The 26566-nt window shown below is 32.2% G+C and overlaps 1 protein-coding gene across 1 annotated transcript; it reads left to right on the top strand.

The window, feature by feature from the left end:
- The first annotated feature begins 204 nt into the window (after positions 1-204).
- Positions 205-26566, top strand: LOC139482368 (uncharacterized). Its single transcript, XM_071266227.1, has 5 exons — positions 205-278; positions 4469-4747; positions 6730-6959; positions 20404-20560; positions 23724-26566. The coding sequence occupies exons 2-5, from the start codon at positions 4531-4533 to the stop codon at positions 26219-26221; spliced, it is 3102 nt and encodes a 1033-aa protein (XP_071122328.1). The 5' UTR covers positions 205-278; positions 4469-4530; the 3' UTR covers positions 26222-26566.

The following is a 26566-nucleotide window of genomic DNA, read 5'->3' as shown; positions in this document are numbered from 1 at the left end:
TATCTGAGAAAATCCTGGTTTATCTGAGATAATCTAGGATTATCTATAAAAGTGGTTCAGGCGTGCCATACATCCCCACCTGTTAGAAATTAACTGGAATGGCCTATTGTACACAAACTGCACATTTATTGGTTAATCAGAAATTAACTGGAATGTCCTATTGTACACAAACTGCACATTTATTGGTTAATCAGTTGATCATGTGATTGGCGTACTAATGCAAAATGGTGGACATTACAAACGAAAGTAGAATGTCGCATTGAAAAGTCAAAATTGTGGTAAAAAAAAGTTATTTTTGACAATTTTAAACATAGTAAATCAACAGTACTTACTTTCGGTATTTCATACACACAGGTTGGCGTCCAAGTAGGCTATCAAAATGATCAAACAACCACCCGGTTTAATATAAAGTGAATCCGGGTCCGTTCGCGCCCATTCACGTTCGCACCCCATCACATTCGCCCCCTTTCACTTTCGCACCCTACACGTTCGCGCCCACTTTTGATTGGTTTTGTGTTAATAACTTTGTAATCAAGTTTTGGCAAGTGTATTCCTATATCTAGACAATAATAGTGCATTGACTTGACTGTTGACATATCAATGATAATATGAGGAAGGCACTACTTTTAATGGCAGCTTTATACTAAGACTATACTATATCCTATATATATAATGATTGGTTGTTGGTTGTTTAACGTCCAGTGTCAAATATTTCATGCATTTTCAGGACGAATGCCCCAGGCTACATTTATATATAGTTTTTGTATAAAATAAAATTATAAGTTCAGATTGAAAATATTTAGGGAATGATCATTGAACTTCAAAAGACAGGAGGGGGTTATCTTATTTTTCCTAAAAAATATTTTCTTTTTCCCAAATTGATTAGAAAAAACATCTGTTCAAGCACTGAAGCAGAGGACAAAAAAAATATTTTGAATTCAGATCTTCACCAAAAACATTAAAAATGATTTTATCTTTCAGAAATGCAAAATAAATTTAACTTTTATATATATATCTAAAAATATTTAAAACTTCCTAATCAGCACAGGTAAGTCTGTACACAGTAATTTTTTAGGTGATAATAGGCTGTATTTGCCAATTTGTTATGATGAACCTTAATACTAGTGTTAAATTTTGACTAAATAATTTTAATTGATAGCGATGAAGGGGTTCAGTGAAAAAAATCTAACTCAAACAAAAAAACAATCGTATTCCTGATCATCTTCACTTTGTTTGATCTACATCAATTTCATGTCCTAATTCAGAGTCAGTTTTATGACATTTCTTGCATATATTTTTTTGTTAGCTCACTTTTCAAGTTTTTATATGACAGCAAAATAAATTTGAGAATGGAAATGGGAAATACAAGCTTGTCAAAAATTTGCTTTCGAGTAATGCTAATACCTCTTTATACATTTTATGTATATCCCGAGTTGGTACAATTTTAACCGCCATCTGTGCAAATGCCATATTGCATGGATTTTTTTTAATAACCCGCCAAAGTTAAGTGTTCCCCATATGAGTAACCTTCCGGTTTCCCAGATGAGTAACAACTGACCATATGAGTTACAGTCCTTGAAATGGTGGTTTATCCCCAACCTGTTTATTGGGAAAGAGGGTAGGCAGGGGTAAGATTAAATTTTCTGTCTTTATATAGTATAATATGATCAACAACTATCAGATTTACCCACCCAATGACAAAGAAAGTTTACTTTCTATTTCATATACTTCACAGGCAAGATGTCTTCTTTCTTATTCTTAATCTTAATCGGATTCAAGCTCAAATATGAAAAATCTACCAAATATGCTGAAAAATATCACTTTTCAGATGGTTTTAGTCAAAAATGAAAGTGGCCCCATCCGTGTTCATCGACAACCTTTGTATATGTTATGTACTATCATCAAATACAACTTAGCCTTCAGGAGCATCTGAGATCACCCCTAGTTTTTTGGTGGGGTTCGTGTTGTTTATTCTTTAGTTTTCTATGTTGTGTCATGTGTGCTGTTGTTTGTTTGTCTTTTTCATTTTTAGCCATGTCGTTGTCAGTTTGCTTTAGATTTATGAGTTTGACTGTCCTTTTGGTATCTTTCGTCCCTCTTTTACATTTCAATATCAAGGATGAACACGAATGCGGCCACTTTCATTTTACATGGAAACCGTCTAAAATTTAACTAAATGCTAGAATTGTGGAGATTTTAGTTATTTAGCATGACTTATTCTTAATAATGGTGCTACTACCCGATATATGTGCATTGTAATGTCAACAACAGCCCATATTTATGTAGCAGAAGCATTCTTCTGTCCAATAAATAACTAAAAGTTTACATTTTAACAAAAATTTTCAAAAACTGCTATATTTTGGGGCCAAAAAGGGGTCTTACTAGACCTACTCCTTTGAAACCCAAACAGAACACAATATATACAACCAGCACCCTGTTTTCATTGTTTTGGAGGTAAATACACAAGTGTGTCATATTGAATCAGCAAATTCCTCAGTTAATTCTTGTTTAAGTTTTAATTATCGTAAACATCAAATTATTTTGAGTTTTATATATCAAGTGCAACTGATGCATCCAAATATTTCCATATGCACATGTTTGTCTACACTCACAGTAATATAAAAATCTTGAGACGTAGACAAATCCATTTTAGCCAAAAGGTCCAGATGAACCCTAAAAATGTTAATAAGACTAAAAATGAATACTATAGTTAACATTATTCAAATTTTGGTTTCAAATTAGATTACATGTACCATTAATCATGTTAATGGTTGTATTAAAACGAAAATTTAAAATTCAAATAAACGTAATATATATTGAAATATTAATCACCAATCCTTCTGAGAAGATTTATTACATCTCAGCTCCTTTGTTCTACCAGTTATGCTCTGAGCCATACACAGTTATACTTGTTATACTCATATAAAAAAGAAAGATGTGGTATGATTGCCAATGAAACAACTGTTTACAAGAGACCAAAATGACACAGACATTAAACAACTATAGGTCACCGTACTGCCTTCAACAATGAGCAAAGCCATAGTTTCTATTTCTGAAACAAGGGTTAATTACATGAATCTATGGTTACGAATAACAATGGATTGTGACCACAGGATATGACGAGTTCATAACAATAGAAATTGACTATTTTTTCAATAGCATGAACATAAGAAATTACTTATAGTGTTCACTTGTCACTACAAGATGTTTCTATATATTAAAAAAACACAATTTATGAAATTCGTGTCGTGAAAAATAAAATTGAGCATTTATTTCAATTAAAAATAACCCTTTAAATATTCCTTTGTTTGAAGGTAAAAATTTTGATACCAGTTAAATATGTCTCTATTCTAAAGCTTTGATCGTGAAAGAAAACGGTGATTCTAACTTCCAGTAAATAAACTCATCATAGATACCAGGACTAAATTTTGTATATGTATTAGTATTCGCCAATGATATTGGAACATGTCTTTTTTGGCTTCTGTTTATTTGGCTAGAACGTTTGTTTTCTATTTGATATCAGATTTCATATATAGATACAAGACGATGTGGTATGAGTGCCAATGAGACAACTCTCCATCCAATAAAGTTATATATTATTATTTGATCAATAACATCACACGCCTTATATTCTCAGGATCAAAACAAGGAGATTTGGTTTGGGACAATATTATCAACCTTAACAAAAGTATAACTACGGTTTATAACATATATAAAGGGGAGCAACTTTCTCACAAGCAGGCAATACATTGCCGTAAGATATATGGATGCATGGTATGCACACAAGCACAAAAACAATGTTTTTCTACATCTTGACTTTACGAGTAAAAAAAATAACCAATATGAAAATAAGGTAACATAGCTTTAAGGTTTATTTGGACCCTTCGACTAAAATGAATGCATTTTCATCTCAAAATTTACTCTGAGTACAGACAAACCTAAGTATCTGGAAAATGTTAAAGCGTAGCATGCTCTATACAATGTATATATAAAGAAAATTAAAATACGTGTTTCTCTTTTTTTTAATTTAAAAGTAAACTGTATTTTGCAGTGCATTCAATGGTATTATTTTCATTCCTCCAGAAGGTGTCAAAATGAACAAAACTGTGGAAAGAGGTTTCAGAACTTCCCCATTAGTAATACTTTAAGTGAACTCTATTGATTGAGAGGGACAATAATTTGAACTTTGTACCTGAATGGATTATATCAAGTGAGACGCAACTGTGTGTTTATTTCACTACCTTTGCAGGGACGAATAAAAGTACAAAGCACAATTCAGTTTAGTTTTAGATATTATAAACCATAAAATGCATTTGAATTTTATATATCTAGGGCATCCTTTATGTACAGGTAAGTTTGTACTCAGAGTAAATTTTTAGTTAAAAATGCAGTCATTTTAGACAAAGGGTCCACATGAACCTTAAGCACTCTCAAGGCTATTTTATGTAGTTATATTATTTTTTTACAGGAAGGGATTGACCATAACCTGAGAATGTAATACATTGCAATTGTACAAACGAAGATTTTTAAATGATGGCACCACTTTCGGAAGAAGAAGAGAATTATGTTCGATTAGCTTTGTTATTGAAAGGAGTGGCACCCAGAGCAATTCGTACTTATTTTGACAGAACATTTCCACCTACCTACCTACCTTCAACGCTCAATACTAACTACAATACTCTTGATAACTTGAAATTCAGAAGAGTTTTAAACCAGGCACAGTGGAATCTTTTGTTTCCAACAAATGGTATGTTTAAATTGACTTATAAGGAACACATATAGTTTGTATTAAAAACTGTTAATATATATATGAATGCAAAAACCCCCAACAACAATCCTATGTTGAATATAAAGTGCATAGTAAAACACAAAAATACTGAGCTCCAAGGAATTTTCAAAACGGAAAGTTTCTAATAAAATGGCAACATCAGAACACACTAAACCAATGAACAACAACTATCAGTCATTCTGGACTCGGTAAAGGCATTTTCTTGTGTACAAAATGGTGGATTTTACATTGGTTTACAGATAGATAAACCTCTAACTTGTATGACAGTTGTATAAAAGTCAATTACATTGACAACCATGTGTGAACAAAACAAACATACATAATTGGTAAAAATGTCAATAACAGGGGTACAGCCGTCAATGTTGTGTTGTCTTAATTACTATAAAACAAACAGATATATAAACAAAAAATTACCATAACACAATGGCCTGATGAAAAAGTACAAAGCGGCTTTTAAGCCACGTCACATAAAAAAAGACACGAAAAGGAACACAAAGCCCATTAGACATGTTAGAAAAAAACGAAAGACAAAAATACAGAAATTATCATAGACCAAAAACACAAAAAAATTATACAGAGCCACGTCATATGTAACCAAAACACACAAAAAGGCATATAGAAAAAGCATGTGTGATCAATTTCTTGCCATCAATTCTGCTCAACCCTGGCTAAAGCCATCTTGAACTTACTACTGTGAGATTTTTAATATATACGACCAGTTTCCGGACATATTATGCTACACCTTTGTTTGTATGTCCATCTGTTGTGTTAGTCTGTCCGTCCGTCGTCAATATGTCGGACAATATTTCTCATAAAATGATTTAACCAATTTGTATGCAATTTTGGTGAATTATTTATATCTATTGACATGAGGGCTCTTAATTTTTATAAATACTTCAAACATTTATAAGGAATAGGATGTTATTTATTAAATAGTTATCAAAAGTACCAGGATTATAATTTTATACGCCAGACGCGCGTTTCGTCTACATAAGACTCATCAGTGACGCCCAGATCAAAATAGTACAAAAAGCCAAATAAATACAAAGTTGAAGAGCATTGAGGACCCAAAATTCCAAAAAGTTGTGCCAAATACGGCTAAGGTAATCTACTCCTGGGGTAAGAAAATCCTTAGTTTTTCGAAAAATTCAAAGTTTTGTAAACAGAAAATTTATAAAAATGACCATATAATTGATATTCATGTCAACACCGAAGTGCTGACTACTTAAAGAGGGGAATTTGCTAATTTTTGGGACAATAACTCAAAAATTGCTTTGAGCAGTTTTACTTAAATCTTTGTGATTGGTTTATGTTTATTAAAATAACCTTCCTTAAGTTGTTTATTTTTATACCGTTTTGATATGACATTGAGGAGTAATGTAATTTTATTCGTTGAAAAAGTGCCGGAGTAAAATACACTCAAGGCGCAGTTCTTTATTTCTCTCGTGTTAAAAGGATTGATGCGAGATTGCTGTTAGTCAATCAAAATACCATATAATAATGAAACACATCTAATGTAATCATTAAATTTTAGTTGGTAATAGACACTACATGTATATTGTGTATTTGTTCAAATATTGTATTTGGTGTATAGAATCACTGAAAAGTGTACATATCTGTAAGCCAATGTACATCTGACTGTTTTCAGTGTTATTTATAATTTAACAAAATGCCCAATTCTCAATTTTAGGACAATACTAACTGAAGATGTTCAATGGCTAATTGTTTGTAACCCGTTTGATGTTATAGGCGTACCTGTTTCTAATTAATTTGATGTTACAGGTTTGACTGATTCAACATCTTTTGATGTTACAGACGTTTTGATGTAATAGACGTATCTTTAGTACAAGTGTTCCTGATTTTAATTCCTTTTATATTACACATGTTTATTTGATTTTGATACTTTTTGTGTGCATTATTCTAATACTTTGATGTTACAGGTGTACCTGATTCAACAACTTTTGATGTAACATTGATGATTTGCTTGATTAGAAACTTGACATCTATTATTAAGCCAATCAATGGATTCGACAAACTTCCACTACCAGTGGAGACAACTCCAGGAGCTGATCTTGCAAGGATTAAATGGTACAGAAATCAATTAGCTCATCATGATAGTAACAAAATAGCCACTGCTGATTTCAATACAGCATGGAGTAATATATCTGATGTAAGTGTTACATATGTATCAATGATTATAGAATATTGCATGTATTTAAATGATTGTGTACAGAAAATCAAGAACATTGAATACAAGAACAATACAATCATTAAAATTGACAGTAAATCTATTAAAATAGCCAATCCAGAATTGGACATCATATTTTTAGCTCACCTGGCCCATAGGGCCAAGTGAGCTTTTCCCATCACTTGGCGTCTGTCGTTGGTTGTCAGTCGTCCGTCGTCGTTAACTTTTACAAAAATCTTCTCCTCTGAAACTACTGGGCCAAATTAAACCAAACTTGGCCACAATCATCATTGGGGTATCTAGTTTAAAAAATGTGTGGCGTGACCCGGCCAACCAACCAAGATGGCCGCCATGGCTAAAAATAGAATATAGAGGTAAAATGCAGTTTTTGGCTTATATCTCAAAAACCAAAGCATTTAGAGCAAATCTGACCTGGGTAAAATTGTTTATCAGGTCAAGATCTTTCTGCCCTCAAATTTTCATTTGAATCTGACAACCCGTTGTTGGGTTGCTGCCCCTGAATTGATAATTTTACGGAATTTTTGCTGTTTTTAGTTATTATCTTGAATATTATTATAGATAGAGATAAACTGCAAACAGCAATAATGTTCAGCAAAGTTAGATTTAAAATAAGTCAACATGACCAAAATGGTCAGTTGATCCCTTTAGGAGTTATTGACCTTTATAGTCAATTTTTAACCATTTTTTGTAAATCTTAGAAATCTTTTACAAAAATCTTCTCCTCTGAAACTACTGGGCCAAATTAATCCAAACTTGGCCACAATCATCTTTGGGGTATTTAGTTTAAAAAATGTGTGGCGTGACCCGGCCAACCAACCAAGATGGCCGCCATGGCTAAAAATAGAACATATTATCTTGAATATTATTATAGATAGAGATAAACTGTAAACAACAATAATGTGTAGCAAAACAAGATCTACAAATAAGTTTTCATGACCAAAATAGTCAATTGACCCCTTAAGGAGTTTGCCCTTTATAGTTAATTTTTAGCATTTTTCATAAATTTTTGTCTTAGGCGTGTAGGAGAAGGTATTTCGTGTTTATGATATCAACAGAAAGTAAAAACACCTTACAACAAAATTATTAACAAATAAGCATGTAACAATTCTACTTCTATTGATATCAAATTAAACACAAGGTTTATGACCACAAGAGGAAGGTTGGGATTGATTTTGGGAGTTGAGGTCCCAACAGTTTAGGAATTTGGTGCCAAAAATGGGACAAATAAGCATTTTTCTTGGTTTTCACACCATAACTTTAGTATAAGTATATAGAAATCTATGAAATTTAAACATAAGGTTTATGACCATAAAAGGAAGGTTGGGATTGATTTTGGGAGTTTTGGTCCCAACAGTTTAGGAATAAGGGGCCCATAGGGTCCAAAATTAAACTTAGTTTGATTTTAACAAATATTGAATTCTTTGGGTTCTTTGATATGCTGAATCTAAAAATGTACTTAGATTTTTTATTATTGGCCCAGTTTTCAAGTTGGTCCTAATCGGGGTCCAAAATTAAACTTTGTTTGATTTCATCAAAAATTGAATAATTAGGGTTCTTTGATATGCCAAATCTAACAGATTATGTAGATTCTTTATTTTTGGTCCCGTTTTCAAATTGGTCTACATTAAAGTCCAAAGGGTCCAAAATTAATCTCAGTTTGATTTTAACAAAAATGGAATTCTTGGGCTTCTTTGATATGCTGAATCTAAACATGTACTTAGATTTTTGATTATGGGCTCTGTTTTCAAGTTGGTCCAAATCAGGATCCAAAATTATTATATTAAGTATTGTGCAATAGCAAGAAACTGCAATAGCAAATATTTTCAAAAAAGCAAGAAATTTTCAATTGGAGTTATCTTTCTTTGTCCTGAATAGTAGTTGAATCAACTTAAATCATTGTTTTATACAATATACAATGTATATTCACTTTTACTACCAACTGATAAATTAAAACAATCTTTACCATTCAGTGATAACAAGCACTTTTTTACATTTTAATCTTTTATGATGTATTTAAATGAGTAGTTATTGTTGCAAACTCCATTAGAAATGGGGGATGTGAAAAATCAAAGTGCTGGATAGCACCTCTGGAAAGTTTGCAACTGTAGCTGTGTATTATTCCAAAAAGGTTATAGACGTGTAATATTTCAAAAATGTATTTCATCACAGCTTGGATGTTTTAAACTAAACCATTGTCTTGTCAGTAATTATCAAAAATCACTTTTTTTCATGTTTGTCATAAAAAGTTTTGATATTTTCTCTTGCAACCTAAAACTGTAGACTAAAATATTGCAATATACAGAAAGCTCTGATAATTTCTTTTTAAGTACCCATGCCATGTCAACATCAAGGGCCTCTGAATTAGTATTTTTCTATTGGTTTAGATCCTTCATGTTTCTTTTTAGTAAATTAACACGTAAGGTTTTTTTGTTTGAATTGTTCCACATGTTTCCTATCGGGGCCTTTTAAAGATTTCTGCATGTATATGGTACAGATATTTTTCATTATTGACGACCATATGGTGGCCTATAGTTATTAATACATTTTCCTCCTTTGAACTCTTTTGGATAGCATTGGTTCTTTGCAAAAAATACCACATCCTTTTTTATAAATAAGACAGTTACAGTAACTTAAATCAATACAACTGTAATGAAAGTGAATTTAAATTAAAGACTTTTATCAAAAATAGGGAACGTGTCCATGGGACACAAATGATGCCCCCGCTAGCATTAATGTTATAAAGGGTCACAACTCAAGAACTGTAAATGTGCGTGAAGCTACCAAAATGTGTACTTGATCTGAGTTATGGGGGTAGTAAGTATTGTGTATACATTCTAATTACACAGTATTGCGCAATAGATTTGTCAGATCTTGACATTTGTTTTGTGTCAGAAACCTATATATTATGTCAAAAATTTGATCGCAATCCAAATTCAGAGCTATTATAATCAAGCTTGAATGTTGTGTCCATACTTGCCCCAACTGTTCAGGGTTTCGACCTCTGTCAGGGATGATTCCAGGTGTTTTCAAATGGGTCCCTTGAACATCAAATTGGGAATTTATATCCCAATTGGGAATTTTTTATGCATACTATCTAAGACGAAATCATATCATTTTCCATAAAAATGGAAAATGTATATTAAGTTAAACGTCTACACTGATTTAAGAAGTTGTAATATTTTGAATAATTATGGATGTGCTACTGATTGTGATATATATAATTCTGATCTCATAGATATGATCACCAGATTACTTAAAAGTTATTGGATTGAGACCAGGAAAGTTGTATTATGTGGAATATCATTGCACATGATGCACTAGTCAAAATAATTATGATGTCTTGAAATGCTATTGCATTTTATTTTTTTTGACGCCTTACTTATAAGTAACCTAGGCATATTACATATAAATAAACATATATACCAGCTAACATAAATCTATGGCAAGCCGTTTTACTATTTAATCAAATGTCAAGATATCTCATGTAATATATAAGATATCTCATTTAATATATAAGATATCTGCTATAGTTTGATTTACATAAGATGTCTTATATATTATATGAGATATCTTATATATTATATAAAATATCTCATAAGTTTATTAGAGATCTAATAAAGTATATGAGATATCTTATAAATATCTTTTATAATATTATTAATTCGTATATTTGAACAAATTTGATTCGTTTAGGGATAGTCACATGTTAAACTATATTTTCGAAGGTAGAGAGAAACGGCGGATAGCAAAAAGCATATTGACCGGCAAAAAGCATATTGCACGGTTATTTTTGGAATATAAAAAAAAACGATATACTTTGTGACGTCATGTAATGAATTTCAGGATATTGCTAAGCGATCTTAAACGTTTTGAAACAAATGATATCTGTGATCGATTATTTGACGAAAAATATCTTGAAATACATAAGATGACAAACAAACAGAAAAAAGCAATTGAAATAACAACTAATATTTTGTTATTGTCAAGGAGACAATATGATATTTATAAAATGCCAAAAAAATCAAATGACGATTTTGTAACAAATATGGTCAGAAATTAATAATATAACAAATATAGCCTTTGTATGAGGTCAATACAGGATATATCGACCCAAAGAAGTATATCGACCTCAACTTCGTCCTCAGTCAATACACTTCTTTCAGGTCAATATATCCTTGTATTGACCTCATACAAAGGCTATATTTGTATAATTTACAAGATAACTTTTATAATTTACAAGATATCTTATATAGTTGATAAGACATCTCATATAGTTTCTAAGATATCTTATATAGTCTATGGGATATTTTATAAAGAAAATTATATAAGATATCTTATAAACTTTATATTTTATAATATATCTTATATACTTGATAAGATATCTCCTAAAGTTATTAAGATATCTTATGAATATATTTCAGATTATATATCTTATATAGTTTATAAGATATATTTAAGATATCTTACCAAGTTTATAAGATAGTTTATAAGATATCTTATATAGTTTATAAGATAGCTTTTAAGATATCTTTAAGATATCTAATATAGTTTATGGGATATCTTATAAACTATATATCTTAAAAGATATCCCATATACTTTTACAGATATCTCCTAAAGTTATTAAGATATCTTATGTATATCTTTCATATAAGATATCTTATAAACAATACATATCGTTTATAAAATTTCTTATATAAATTAAATAACAAAATGGCTTGCCATATGAACCAATGAAAAAAAAATCATCCATTTGGTATTTTTTCAACAGGTCATCTTTAAAAGTTTACCTTGATTAAAATGGATTATAAAATTGAACTGATCCGTTGTCGTATTCAGAAAGACAATTACAAAAGTTTATATACTTAATAGATAAGATATTTAAAGCAATTGACCAGTGCACTTTAAAATTATTTGGAAAAATTGTAAATTTTATAAATAAATAAAAGAATATTTGAAATTAACATAAAACGATTTATGCATGCGCCGGAAAGTAATTCTCAAAAAGTTGATGGTATTCTAAAGAATAAGAAAGGATCATTTTCATAACTTTTGAAACAGTTCCATATTAAATGGTGACATATCGTGTTTCATGAATGGTCTAATGAGGGGGGGCAAGGGGGGTCCCCATAACAGCAAAACAGTGAATTGATTTGGTGAAAAACAGATAACAAGGAATTGAAAAGGGATAATAACAGATAACAGTAAATGAAATATGAAAATAGATCTGTCCAGGACCAATCCAGTAGATGACTCGTAGATCTTAGTATATAACTTGTGGTATGGACCTAGAAAATTGTAATTTGTGTAAACAAGACGTTCCGGCCGTTGAGGCAGTTCTGCCTTGGTTGATTTTTTCCGTAACTTGTACAATAAGTTATAGTATGGATGTTGAATTTTTCTGAACGAAATTACTGGTTTCTGTTTTTGATATAGGGATATTTTTAATCCACGGCATTTGAGGGATCAATTTTTAATGATTTAGGTTTTTTTTATTTAATTTTTAAAAATAGTGCAGCCAGTGACACTTTATTATCAATTTGATTTTTTGATTTTTTTTCTTCTGAAAAGCAATATATGTCATATATATACTTTACAAGTAATAAAAAAAAACATTGATGCACAATATATTTTTTTTATTTAATGACCTTATGATAAAACTTACTTATAAAATACAAAAATACCCAGATCAGTGGAGACAGGACATGTAACTGAAACACGCATACCAGTTATGATTATTCTGATAATAGAAATTGACTGAAGTGAAAATTCTGATAGTATAATAGAAATTGGACATAGTGAAAATTTGGATGACACCAAGTGAAACACCAATCATGTGTCTTATGTGAAATTATAGAATATGAAAAATTTGGGTACAGCATTGGAGAAGCTGTGGGATTTTAAAAAGGGTGTTTACCGAAAAATTAAACTGAAGACACATCTGTGTTTGCATCAATGGTTTCTGAGCTTCAATTTTCGCCATGTGAAGCAGTTAAAAAGCTTTTAAATATATGGTGGTCAGGGTTCTCTTTCATGTTAATGAAAAGAGAGGGAGTAGCACTTATAATTTAAATACTAAAAGAAAAAGATGTTGTATAATTCCCAAAGCCATAATTCAAACCCACACCACTTAGTAATGTAAAACAATTCAAAGGAGAAAACTAACTGCCTAATTTATCCACAAAATAGTGAACGAGAAACTTAGTAACACAGTTACAAACTACATGTACAACCACTGAATTCAGGCTCCTGACGTGGAAATAGGCAAATACAGAATGTGACTGCATCAACTTTAGCATGCTAGTTGGTGTCTAATCCTCCCCTAATCAGGGACACTGGTGTAATAGTACAACATAAAGATTATTATGTGGTCATTGAATAAAAAAATCTATAGGGTGTACCAATGCTTTTTTTATAACAAAATCCATACTATGAGTTATTGTACAAGTAATAAGTGAATTATAATTTGTACAAAATGCTACATGTTCACAGACAATGGAATTTATTTCAAAGGATAATAATAATATATACTGGAATGGTCCTGGGTCCAATTGATTTTATATGTTTATGTGATGTATGTTACTGAAATTCTTCTGCAAATACAGGGCCACCCTATAATACCAGTAGAAAGACCCCAATAGATATACATTGTAAGAAGATGTGGTAAGCGTGTCAATGAGACTATTATCCATTCAAATCACAATTTTCAATAATCTTCAATTTCTACGGAAGATTGGCTGTCAAAATGCTAACATTCCAATTTTCAATAACAGTTAACAGCAAATAGATTCTCACAATAACAGATAACAAAATAGATAATAGTCATATAACAGCTAACAAAGAATAAGACAATTACAGCTAACAGTAAATATATTTTCAGAATAACAGATAACAAAGAATTAAAATTCCCCATAACAGCATAACAGTTAAACCCCTTGCCCCCCCTCTCTAATCATCAACATTAATATCTTTCAAAAACGCTCAAACTTTTGTCTTTTGATGAAAAAGAGCAAAATATAAAATAATTTATTTTCATCAAATTATATAACCATGCAGCTCTTTTGGGCGATCAGCTTTTACGAGATCGGCGCCCATTAAAATGGATTCATTAATATTATCAAAATTTGAATTTGCTCTTAGCCGAGGTCTGTTTTCACACCAATTTTGACAAACATGTTTTTGATCAACCTGCTAGGCGATCTACTTTTACGAGATCAAATAATCCCATAACATTTTAATCAATTGAATCCGGCTGCTAAAATTGTTTACCACATGTTGACATAATCATAGATATCTATGACATAATCAAATTGTCCACTAAATTCAAAATATAGGACACTTCATAAACATCTATACTTTGCCTATATTTTTCAACGTTTAACGAATAAAGTCCTAAACTTTTCCGGAAATACCGATTTTTATTTTATTTTCATGAATTGGGAATTTATATTCAAAAATATTTTTTTTGGGCCGCTGACTGGTTTTAGGGCCGCCAAGCGGCCCTAAACTATATAGTGGAATCAACCCAGTCTGTGGTTGTATAAAGATGTGCCCAGCGGAGCATCTGGTTCCATTTGTAACGAGGCACAACCCTAGAGCAGTAAAAATTACTCCACAAAAATTCAAGATTGATCTTTGTTTTATTGTCGAGCCTGCAACTTTTGTTGCAGAAAGCTCGACATAGGGATAGTGATCCGGCGGCGACAGCGGCGGCGTTAGCTAACTTCTTAAAAGCTTTATATTTTAGAAGGTGGAAGACCTGGATGCTTCATACTTTGTATATAGATGCCTCATGTTACGAACTTTCCGTCAGATACATGTCAAATGTCCTTGACCTCATTTTCATGGTTCAGTGACCACTTGAAAAAAAAGTTCAGATTTTTTGTAATGTTGAATTCTCTCTTATTATAAGTAATAAGATAATTATATTTGGTATGTGCGTACCTTGCAAGGTCCTCATGCCCGTCAGACAGTTTTCACTTGACCTTGACCTCATTTCATGGATCAGTGAACAAGGTTAAGTTTTGGTGGTCAAGTCCATATCTCAGATACTATAAGCAATAGGTCTAGTATATTCGGTGTATGGAAGGACTGTAAGGTGTACATGTCCAACTGGCAGGTGTCATCTGACCTTGACCTCATTTTCATGGTTCAGTGGTTATAGTTAAGTTTTTGTGTTTTGGTCTGTTTTTCTCATACTTTATGCAATAGGTCTACTATATTTGTTGTATGGAATGATTGTAAGGTGTATATGTCTAGCGGGCAAATGTCATCTGACCTTGACCTCATTTTCATGGTTCAGTGGTCAAAGTTAAGTTTTTGAGTTTTGGTCTCTTTATCTAATACTATAAGCCATAGGTCAACTATATCTGGTGTATAGAAATATTTTATGATCTACATGTCAGTGGCTCAGGTTTTATTTGACCTTGACCTCCTTTTCACGGTTCATTGATCAGTGTTAAGTTTTTGTGTTTTGGTCTATTTTTCTTAAACTATAAGTAATAGGTCAACTATAATTGTTGTGTGGAAGCATTGTTAGCTGTATATGTCTGCCTGGCATGGTTCATCTGACCTTGACCTCATTCTCATGGTTCATTGGTCTTTATTTAGTTATCTTGGTTAATGTTTAGTTTATGTGACAGTTGTAATAAAGCTTTATACTTAGGACTATCAACATAATATCAATGATTAATAAAGAAGGCGAGACATTTCAGCGTGTGCACTCTTGTTGTTAAAAGTATTAACACTGTATAAATTTCATAACATTTGGTTGAGCCAACTTAAGTTAGATAACTGAAACGAAAATATTCAGCAATTGTTTACATTATATGTAAAGGGGCGTAACTTTAAAATGGTATAACTATCGCCACCAAAATTCAAACTTGATCAGTGTTTGTGGTAATGAGCATTGTATATAAGATTCATAGCATTTAATAAGACAAACTAAAGTTAGAGAATAGAAACTAAAATTTCCAGCAACTTTTCTATTTGTAAAGTAGCATAATGCTAGAATGGTAAAAGTGACGCAACTAAAATTCAAACTTGACTTGTGAATTGTGGTTATTAGCATTGCGTATAAGTTTCATACAATTTGGTTCAGGCAAACTAAAGTAAGAGAACAGAAATGAATTTTGGGATGTACAGAGGTACATGTACGTACAAGTAAGGGAAGGACGTACATACTTACAGCAAAACAAGGATAAAACTCAATACCGTGGGAATATAACAACAGCAGTATGACCACAGGAATAAAAAGTTTATATACACTAGATTCATAGAGGTGCTTATAACTTGTAACACATTTAGTTGCTGTTGTGAAATTAAGCATTGTCTTATGAGTTAAGAACATTTGAGAATTTTTGTTTTAATCCATTCATTTGTCATGATTTGATATATTACGGTAATCATTGCCTCTGTGTTTGGGTGACAAAGCAATTGAAATCTATTTATATAGGGCATGGTATGCTTTAAAACTTTTCCAGATGCACAGGCCGCGGTTTGTCTGTAATCTATCTAAATTTTGAGGTGAAAATGCAGCCATTTTAGCCAAAGGGTACACATCATGAACCTTAATCATTTCTATAGAACTTGTCTTGATACCCTGAGCTATAGTATTCGAAGAAGTAGATGCTGACTCGGTTGCTTTTAATACGGATGCTATATGATACGAATTTACAATAATACACCAGAAGTGGTATGATGTAAATTATTGGAAGAAGACTGAAGAAGAACTGACGTCGGGTCAATGTTTTTCTGCTGTCAGTTTGATCCACTTGAGCATGCTGAACGAGTAATTAAAGTTCCTTATATCCACATTGGAATGTGAAACAGTTAGTATTTAAATAACGGAATTAAATTTTCAAATGATTTTTGGCATCAAAATCTTCCGATCGATGTTTAGACAAAAACAATGCATTTTTAAATTATTTTTTTTTTATCAAAGCCGGTATTTACCTTTACTCGTCCTTGGCGTGAGACGTTAGACATATAATATAATTATCGAGTATTTTATATTCTTTCATCTGTGTTCTATTTAAACAAACCATTATCACTTTTCAATTATCCGACGGCTTGGTCAAAATGTCAACTTGTTCTCGCATGTAGTAAACAGGTAAAAGTAGAGCGGGGAAATGTTCATTCATGAAATATTCATGAATGAATGAAAACGCAATCTCGCGTAGATTTCTTGTGATTTTCTCTACAGCGCATGGCAGATCCGCGAAGTAGTGTTTGTAAGGAAAGCAATAGCAAGCTATAGCAAACTTTCCAAAAAATTCGGGGGGGGGGGGGGGGGGGGGGGGGTCATTTCAGATTTCATAAATAAAAAGAAAATTTCTTTAAACATTTTTTTGAGAGGATTAATATTCAACAGCATAGTGAATCGCACAAAGGCAAAACAAAACTTTTAAGTTCATAAGACCGCATTCATTCTGTGTCAGAAACCTATGCTGTGTCAACTATTTAATCACAATCCAAATTTAGAGCTGAATCCAGCTTGAATGTTGTGTCCATACTTGCCCCAACCGTTCAGGGTTCAACCTCTGCGGTTGTATAAAGCTGCGCCCTCTGGTTCTATATTACATCTTATTTTTTCTATATTATATATATAGGAAAGCTATATGCATTTGCATTATGCAGAGGCTATATTGGTGTGCAATACATTATGAATAATCTCCGTGCATTACACTGAGTACATTCTTATACAATTTTATTAGGTAAGATTTTAAAGCATCGAACATGATACATTCTCATATGGTCGTTTTTGGTTCATTTTTATATCATTAATTTTACACCAGTTAAATTTAAAGCATTACACTATATATACATTGCTAAAGCAATACCTAATGCACAATATTATGTATGTTCCTGTCGTAATTGCACTAGGTACGTTGATCTCAAAAGTATCATATTAGGTGTATGTTTTCATTGTATGTGTACAGATATGAAATATCTGTGACGGGAAGTTATACCAAATACTCTGATCTTCTCTATTTTGTTAAAATGAATAAACGAGTACTTCTTTTTAACCTCATTGCGGCCTAAAAAATTCTCAAGATTAAATGAAATAAACACGTTTTAAATTTCAAGCGTCCGAAGCGCTTTTCTGAATTAACCTTGATAAGGAACACTAAAGGTCCAACATTTGAAAGCCACGAATGTATAAGAACCAAAATAGTTAAAGAGCCATAGTATGCATTATGCTTATTGTTAAATCCTTGTTACCCCAAGGATGACTGGGGAAACGAAATATGGTCATTTGGTCTTCTCCCGACCGGCAGTAAAACGCTTGCCGAAGTGGGGCATCCGTTTGGATGTCTTGTGTAAAGAGAGGGCCACGCTCTTTACACATTAAGAACCCTTGCAACAACTCTTTGAGGGGTCCGTAGGTGGCCTGTTGCACAGCAAAATTTCTGTCCCTATCCAATATACCCCCATTTTCCAGTGGCACTCCAAATTTCCTAGACCATTATCCCGGATGGCTTCTGTTATGAGCAAAACTTCCTATTGTATTTATCATGTTTATTGTTAACTTGTTCTCGTCCTGAACATGCATGAAATATTTGCTACTGTCCGTTAAGCAACCAACAATCAATCAATCAAATTAAATCTGTGTATGTGGATTTTTAACAAATAATGCCTGGAACGAACAAATATTTTCTTATGTTACTGCATGAAGCTTTTCCATTCAGCAAACATTACATCATTCTTTGTCATTTAGTTAAATAAAAGGGAAAGTTAAATCAAGACAGGAAATTTGATAAATAAAATATTTTTTGCAGAGTTGCGTCACGAGCATGTGTGTCAACAAGACTAATGAAATAAGTTTATAATGTAGGCTATATTGTGTGCGCAAATCCTCAGATTAACAGCATGCAGAAATGACGAATATGAAAATATGCAGAAATTTGGTCTACTTTTTTAAATACAAACATGCAGAAGTAAGATTGAAAACGAGGTGTATACCCGATCCTAATATTAAAACCGATCAATTGATTCTTACAACCAGAGACATATATACACATATATGTCTCTGTTACAACACTGTGTTAACCGGGACAAATTCAAACTCGATATTTGATTCATAAAAAAATTTAACAATCCATGCAAGCATTAAAAAAAGGTGCGGAAACCACTCTTATTTAGAAAAGATGAAGTTCAATTGTTTAAAGATGAAGTTAAATTGTTTAAGTCTACGGTAACTTTCTTTCATTTGCGGTAGATTTAATTACAAACTTGCATGTTTTTTGCGACAGAAATATTCTTTAAAATTAGTTAGTTTATTTCCTTATCAATTTTTTTGCTGTTTTTGGTTACTATCATGAATATTATTATAGATAGAGATAAACTGTAAACAGCAAAAATGTTCAGCAAAGTAAGATTTACAAATAAGTCAACATGACCGAAATGGTCAGTTGACCCCTTTAGAAGTTATGGCCCTTTATAGTCAATTTTTAACCATTTTCCGTAAATCTTAGTTATCTTTTACAAAAATCTTCTCCTCTGAAACTACTGGGCCAAATTGAACCAAACTTGGCAACAATCATCATTGGGGTAACTAGTTTAAAAATTGTGTCCGGTGACCCGGCCAACCAACCAAGTTGGCCACCATGGCTAAAAATAGAACATAGGGGTAAAATCAGTTTTTGGCTTATAACTCAAAAACCAAAGCATTTAGAGCAAATCTGTGGTTAAATGGTTTATCAGGTCAAGATCTATCTGCCCTGAAATTTTCAGATGAATCAGACAACCGATTGTTAGGTTGCTGCCTCTGAATTGGTTATTTTAAGGAAATTTTGATGTTTTTGGTTATTATCTTGAATATTACATGTATTATAGATGTAGATAAACTGTAAACAGCAATAATGTAATGCTTGGGGTATACAATGTTTTTTTATACTTTCATCATAAATTATATTATGAACACGAGACAAACGAGACATTTCAGTGTGTCCACTCTTGTTTTTACTTTTGAAGAAGATATGACAGAATCGAAGAACCATTTATATAAATTGAAAACCCAAAATAATCATTGTTGGAAGATTTAAGCAAAAAAGTTAAGGTGAGCGATTCAGGCTCTTGAGAGCCTCTTGTTTGATTGATGTGTCTCTTTGCATGAGTATTTTGAAGACGAAACACTCATCTGTCAAACACAATACAACTCTGTTATCTATGATGAGTTTGTTTGGTTGAAAAATGACACATGACACATTTTGTAATTACCATGCATGTACATGTTTTTCCTTTTGTATTTGAATTTCCATACTTTTAGTGACAATTAATTTATGTCACATTCGGCAATAGCTTTATCCTGATCATCAGTTGAACACATACAAATCTACAAAATTTAGCTAATGGCATTTTGATTGTTTACTAGTATAAAGTTTTAAATCAAATATCTATTTGTAGGCTGTAAGTAGATTAGGTGGTCATCCAATGAATCAAGAGTGCCAAGAGTTAAAGGTTAAAATCTTAGATCAGTCAAATCAGGAAATTATGCTGGAAATCAAACAATTACAGAAAGAGATGGAAGAATATAGACGTCCAATTCCATTGAACATCAGAGGTATGTGTTTTATTGTCAACCTGTAAAAGCAGCAATAAAAGACCCGGACATGACAAAATGTAAAACAAACTAAATAATAACAAAACAATAGAAACAAACAAAACAAAACAGACTGGCAGCAACCAACGACAACCACTTTTTTTGGTAAGTTATAAATCCTTGAAGAGTATATTTCAGTGAGGTAGGGTTCAACTGACCTGTATGCCATTGTTCACAAGTCAATGTTTAGTTTTTATACAACCGCAAAAATTGAAAAATTTTTGGTCGTATATTGGTATCAAGTTGGCGTCGTCGTCGTCGTCGTCAGAATACTTTTGGCTTTCCCACTATAACTTTAGTTTAATTAAATAGAAATGTATGAAATTTAAACACAAGGTTTATGACCATAAAAGGAAGGTTGGGATTGATTTTGGGAGTTGAGATTTTGGAAGTTTTGGTCTCAACAGTTTAGGAATTAGGGGCCAAAAAGGGGCCAAATAAGCATTTTCTAGGTTTTCCCACTATAACTTTAGTTTAAGTAAATAGAAATCAATGATATTTTGTCACAAAGTTTATGACCACAAAAGGAAGGTTGGGATTGATTTTGGAAAATGGACCCAAATAAGCATTATTCTTTGTTTTTGCACAATAACTTTAGTATAAGTAAATAAAAATCATTGAAATTTTAACACAAGGTTTATCAACACAAAAGGAAGGTTAAGATTGATTTTGGGAGTTGAGATCCGAACAGTTTAGGAATAAGGGGCCAAAAAGGGGCCCCAAATAAGCATTTTCCTTGTTTTTCGCACCATAACTTTAGTACAAGTAAATAGAAATCTATGAAATTTAAACACAAGGTTTATGACCATAAAAGGAAGGTTGGGATTGATTTTTGGAGTTTTGGTCCCAACAGTATAGGAAAAAAGGGCCCAAAGGGTCTAAAATTAGACTTTGTTTGATTTCATCAAAAATTGAATAATTTGGGTTCTTTGATATGCCAAATCTAACTGTATATGTAGATTTTTATTTTTTGGTCCGGTTTTCAAATTGGTCTACATTAGGGTCGAAAGGGTCCAAAATTTAACTTAGTTTGATTTTAACAAAAGTTGAATCCTTGGAGTTCTTTGATATGCTGAATCTAAAAATGTACTTAGATTTTTGATTATTGGCCCAGTTTTCAAGTTGGTCCAAATCGGGGTCCAAAATTCATCAAAAATTTAATAATTGGGGTTCTTTGATATGCCAAATCTAACTGTAGATTCTTAATTTTTGGTCCCCTTTTCAATTTGGTCTACATTATAGTCCAAAGGGTCCAAAATTAAACTAAGTTTGATTTTAACAAAAATTGAATTCACAGGCTTCTTTGATATGATGAATCTAAACATGTACTTAGATTTTTGATTATGGGCCCTGTTTTCAAGTTGGTCCAAATCAGGATCCAAAATTATTTTATTAAGTATTGTGCAATAGCAAGAAATTTTCAATTGCACAGTATTCAGCATGTTCAATTTTTCTCATTTCAGATTTCATAAAAAAAAAAAAAATTCTTCAAACATTTTTTTGAGAGGATTAATATTCAACAGCATAGTGAATTGCTCATAGGCAAAACAAATTTTTTTAAGTTCATTAGACCACATTCATTCTGTGTCCGAAACCTATGCTGTGTCAACTATTTAATCACAATCCAAATTTAGATCTGAATCCAGCTTGAATGTTGTGTCCATACTTGGCCCAACCGTATAGGGTTCAACCTGTGCGGTCGTATAAAGCTGCGCCCTGTGGAGCACCTGGTTTTGTGATTGATATAGAATACAGAGATGGGATCTGATTGCCCATTAGAGATAACTATCTGCGAGCTTTCGGATTAAGCAACATAAGGTCACTGTTCTACTGTTACGTAACAATAAGCAAATTTCAACCTGTAAAAGCAGATATAAAATACCCGGACATGACAAAATGTTAAACAAACTTAATAATAAGACAAATAACCCGATTTATAACAAAACAATAGAAAAAAACAAAACAAAACAGACTGACAGCAACCAACGACAACCACTGAACTAGAGGCCCCTGCTTTGGGTCAGGCACATATGTATATATATATAGAGAGAGAGAGAGAGAGAGAATTTGGCCGGGTTTACATGTCTGTGATTGCTTAATCCTCCACTAACCTAGAACCTAGTACCTAAACTGTTCAGGGTTCGGCCTTTACGTTTGTATCAAGCAGCGGGATATTTTAGTATTGTGACAATGAAGCCTTGTGAACGTAAATCGTTCAAGTCGGTCTTGATGAAAAATCTCATATTTGGTAGCATTTGCTGCCATCATGTTTTATTGATCACTTTGTACTGTCAATTTGAATTGGATATTTTTTTAAAAAAGGAGTTATGAGACTTTTTTTTCTCTTGTACCATAGTGACACATAATGTCGGGGACATTTGTACAGACTGAGTTCAGGATTGATTATTAATTTCAGGTTGATGAATTGTAGTCATTTGCTAAAACTTAAGTGCCAACTCCCTCTAGCCAAGTTGACCAAGGCTTGTATCTAAAATAAAATAAGGCGATGGATGTGGTATGATTGCCAATGATACAACTATCCACCAGAGACCATAATGAATTAGTCGTCAATAATACTACGTCCTATTTAGTCTGTAACAATGCTAAAACCAAATACTGAAAGAAAAAAACTCAAATTAGAAAATAAAAAAAAAAAAACAACTGCATGACTTTTGCACATACAACAAACGAAAAACAGGTATGATATAAAGTATAATAACAACTACTGAATTAGGCTCCTGACTTTGGACAGGAATATACAGAATGTAGCATGGTTAAACATTTTGGTGAGCTGGCATTCTTTCCCTTTCCTGAATCAGTGATGCAATATAACAACACAAGAACAAGTTGTACACAACAACAAATGAAAAAAAAACACCTGTTTTACTTTTAAGTTTTCCAAAGTTTTAGTTCTTGAGATTTCTGTTGAAGTTAATTCTATGACAAGACATTGTTTGGATCGGAAACATATTTCTTTTACGTAGGAATAACGTTCATCAGGTAAGCTCAAGACAAACATTTTGTAAATTTTATAAAGTACAGGTCATTATGGCAAGGTCACAGTAGTCAGTCTGAAAGTAACTGTAAATATTTAATAGAAATATCATTTTTTTTTAATTTTAAGGTCAAATTAAAGAGGAATTGGAAATTTGGGCAGAAGATGATAAAATGTTTATAGAAACAAATGGAGCAAAGAGTGTATTAAAATGTATCAAAGAAAATGGTTGCGTTGTTGTCACTGGAAGTTCGGGAACAGGAAAATCTTCGTTGGTGCGTCATGTTGCTCTTCAAATGCAAGAAAGTTATGAGATCATACCGGTAACAAATCCTGAAGATGTTATCCATTGGTACAATCCAAGTAAACAAATCCTGTTTGTTGTTGATGACTTTTGTGGAACATATACCATAAATCCTATAAAGTTTGAAAACTGGAAAAATCAGATGGAAAAAATCAAATCATTAGTTGAAAAGAAACTGTTTAAATTAATTATGTCTTGTAGACTACAGGTTTACAAAGATGAAAAAATGAAATCTTTGTCATTTTATCAATCCTGTGAATGTAATCTTTTGTCTGAGGATCTACGTTTATCACAAACAGAAAAACAATTAATTGCTAAACTTTACTTGAAGACAAACGCTTCTAAAATCACGAAATTTAATCACATGTTTGACTGTTTTCCTCTTTTATGTAAATTATACAGCAAAAACACAAAACTGAAAATGTTACAGTTCTTTAAAAATCCATTTTCAATTTACAAAGAAGAGATAGATAAATTACAGCTAGAAGGAGCACATGTCAAATACTGTGCACTTGCTCTGTGTGTCATGTTTAACAACCATATTAAAGAAGAATGGCTCACAGAAGATGTCGATAAAGATATCAAAACAATTATAAAGAACACATATGAAGCTTGTAAAGTGATGAAAGGAACATCACGATTGGTACTTCGTGATGAACTAGATTCACTAACTTCTACGTTTATGAGAAAGGATGATGACGTGTACAGAACTATTCATGACAAGCTGTTTGACTTTCTTGCTTATTACTTTGGCAGTGCTATGATATATTGTTTAATTAAAAATGCTTCATATATTTTTATTCGTGAAAGGTTTTTATTTGAAAAAGAAAGCAGTAGTGATGAATTCATAATACCTGTACCGGAAAAATATCAGCAAATATATATAAATAGACTGGTAGATGACTGGTTGAAAGGAAGGGTAGCAGATGTCTTCTGTAATATCAATATGGACGATCCTATCTTCACACATAGGTTTCTTGTACATGTAAAAGGTTTACAAATATCACAACAAGAACAATTGGCTAGTATATGTGACACAGAAAGCAATAGCACTTCATTAATAGAGTGCTCTTATAAAGGATATATTGATCTGGTTACATGGTGTTTACATCATTATATCGGTAATGTAAACCATTGTCGTGATGATGGAGTATCACCTCTGTTCATGGCTTGTCAGGAAGGACATACTGAAGTAGTACAGATGTTAATAACCAATAATGCTGACATTAATAAGTGTAGAGATACTGGAGCATCACCTCTGTTCATGGCTTGTCAAACTGGACATACTGAAGTAGTACAGATGTTAATAACCAATAATGCTGACATTAATAAGTGTAGAGATAATGATGGAACATCACCTCTGTTCATAGCTTGTCAGAATGGACATACTGAAGTAGTACAGATGTTAATAACCAATAATGCTGACATTAATAAGTGTAGAGATAATGATGGAACATCACCTCTGTTCATAGCTTGTCAGAATGGACATACTGAAATAGTAAAGATGTTAATAACGAATAATGCTGACATTAATAAGTGTTGTGACGATGGAACATCACCTCTGTTCATAGCTTGTCAGGAAGGACATACTGAAGTAGTAAAGATGTTAATAACCAATAATGCTGACATTAATAAGCGTAGAGATAATGATGGAACATCACCTCTGTTCATAGCTTGTCAGAATGGACATACTGAAATAGTAAAGATGTTAATAACGAATAATGCTGACATTAATAAGTGTTATGACGATGGAACATCACCCGTGTTCATAGCTTGTCAGGAAGGACATACTGAAGTAGTACAGATGTTAATAACCAATAATGCTGACATTAATAAGCGTAGAGATAATGATGGAACATCACCTCTGTTCATAGCTTGTCAGAATGGACATACTGAAATAGTAAAGATGTTAATAACGAATAATGCTGACATTAATAAGTGTTATGACGATGGAACATCACCCGTGTTCATAGCTTGTCAGGAAGGACATACTGAAGTAGTACAGATGTTAATAACCAATAATGCTGACATTGATAAGTGTAGAGATAATGATGGAGTATCACCTCTGTCCATGGCTTGTCAGAATGGACATACTGAAGTAGTACAGATGTTAATAACCAATAATGCTGACATTAATAAGTGTAAGATTACAGGAGAGTCTCCTGTATTTATAGCTTGTTTTTACGGACATACAAAAACTGTTGAATTGTTATTAAAGAATGATGCAGACGTTAACCTTAAATCCGAAGGACTAACACCCCTAGATATTGCGAGAAGAGAAAATCATTGCAATATTGTACATGTTTTACAAAAAACAAAATAATATACTGTAAAAGTTCGGCACACACTATTAAATATAGAATGCTATTCTTTTCATGTCAGAGTGTTCTCAATAAATATAAGGCACTGATATCATTTGATATTGCTTGAGGATCAAGAGAAGATAACATCAGTAGTGTTTGTTTTTATTGGGTCAGAATATATATACCATGTAATTATTATAGTAAACAGTACATTTCTAGTTGTAGTATAAAAGTGATAATGTTTTTTGTTTGACAATGTTGAATTCTGTGTAACATATATCATATCGTTTCTGTGATCATGTTGATTTTTCTTCTCAAAATTGTTTTTCTATGAATTTTGAAGAAAATAAATCTGTCAAAACAAA

The sequence above is a fragment of the Mytilus edulis genome, chromosome 7, assembly GCF_963676685.1.
Source record: "Mytilus edulis chromosome 7, xbMytEdul2.2, whole genome shotgun sequence".
Taxonomy (NCBI): Eukaryota; Metazoa; Mollusca; class Bivalvia; order Mytilida; family Mytilidae; genus Mytilus; species Mytilus edulis.
The sequence above is the reverse complement of the archived record's forward strand: the minus strand, read 5'-3'. Positions and strand labels throughout refer to the sequence as shown.

Coding starts and splice junctions, on each gene's coding strand:
- LOC139482368 (XM_071266227.1), top strand. CDS start 4,531: ATGATGGCACCACTTTCGGAAGAAGAAGAGAATTATGTTCGATTAGCT. Junction 6,960..20,403: donor CATGGAGTAATATATCTGAT/GTAAGTGTTACA, acceptor ATCTATTTGTAG/GCTGTAAGTAGATTAGGTGG. Junction 20,561..23,723: donor AATTCCATTGAACATCAGAG/GTATGTGTTTTA, acceptor TTTAATTTTAAG/GTCAAATTAAAGAGGAATTG.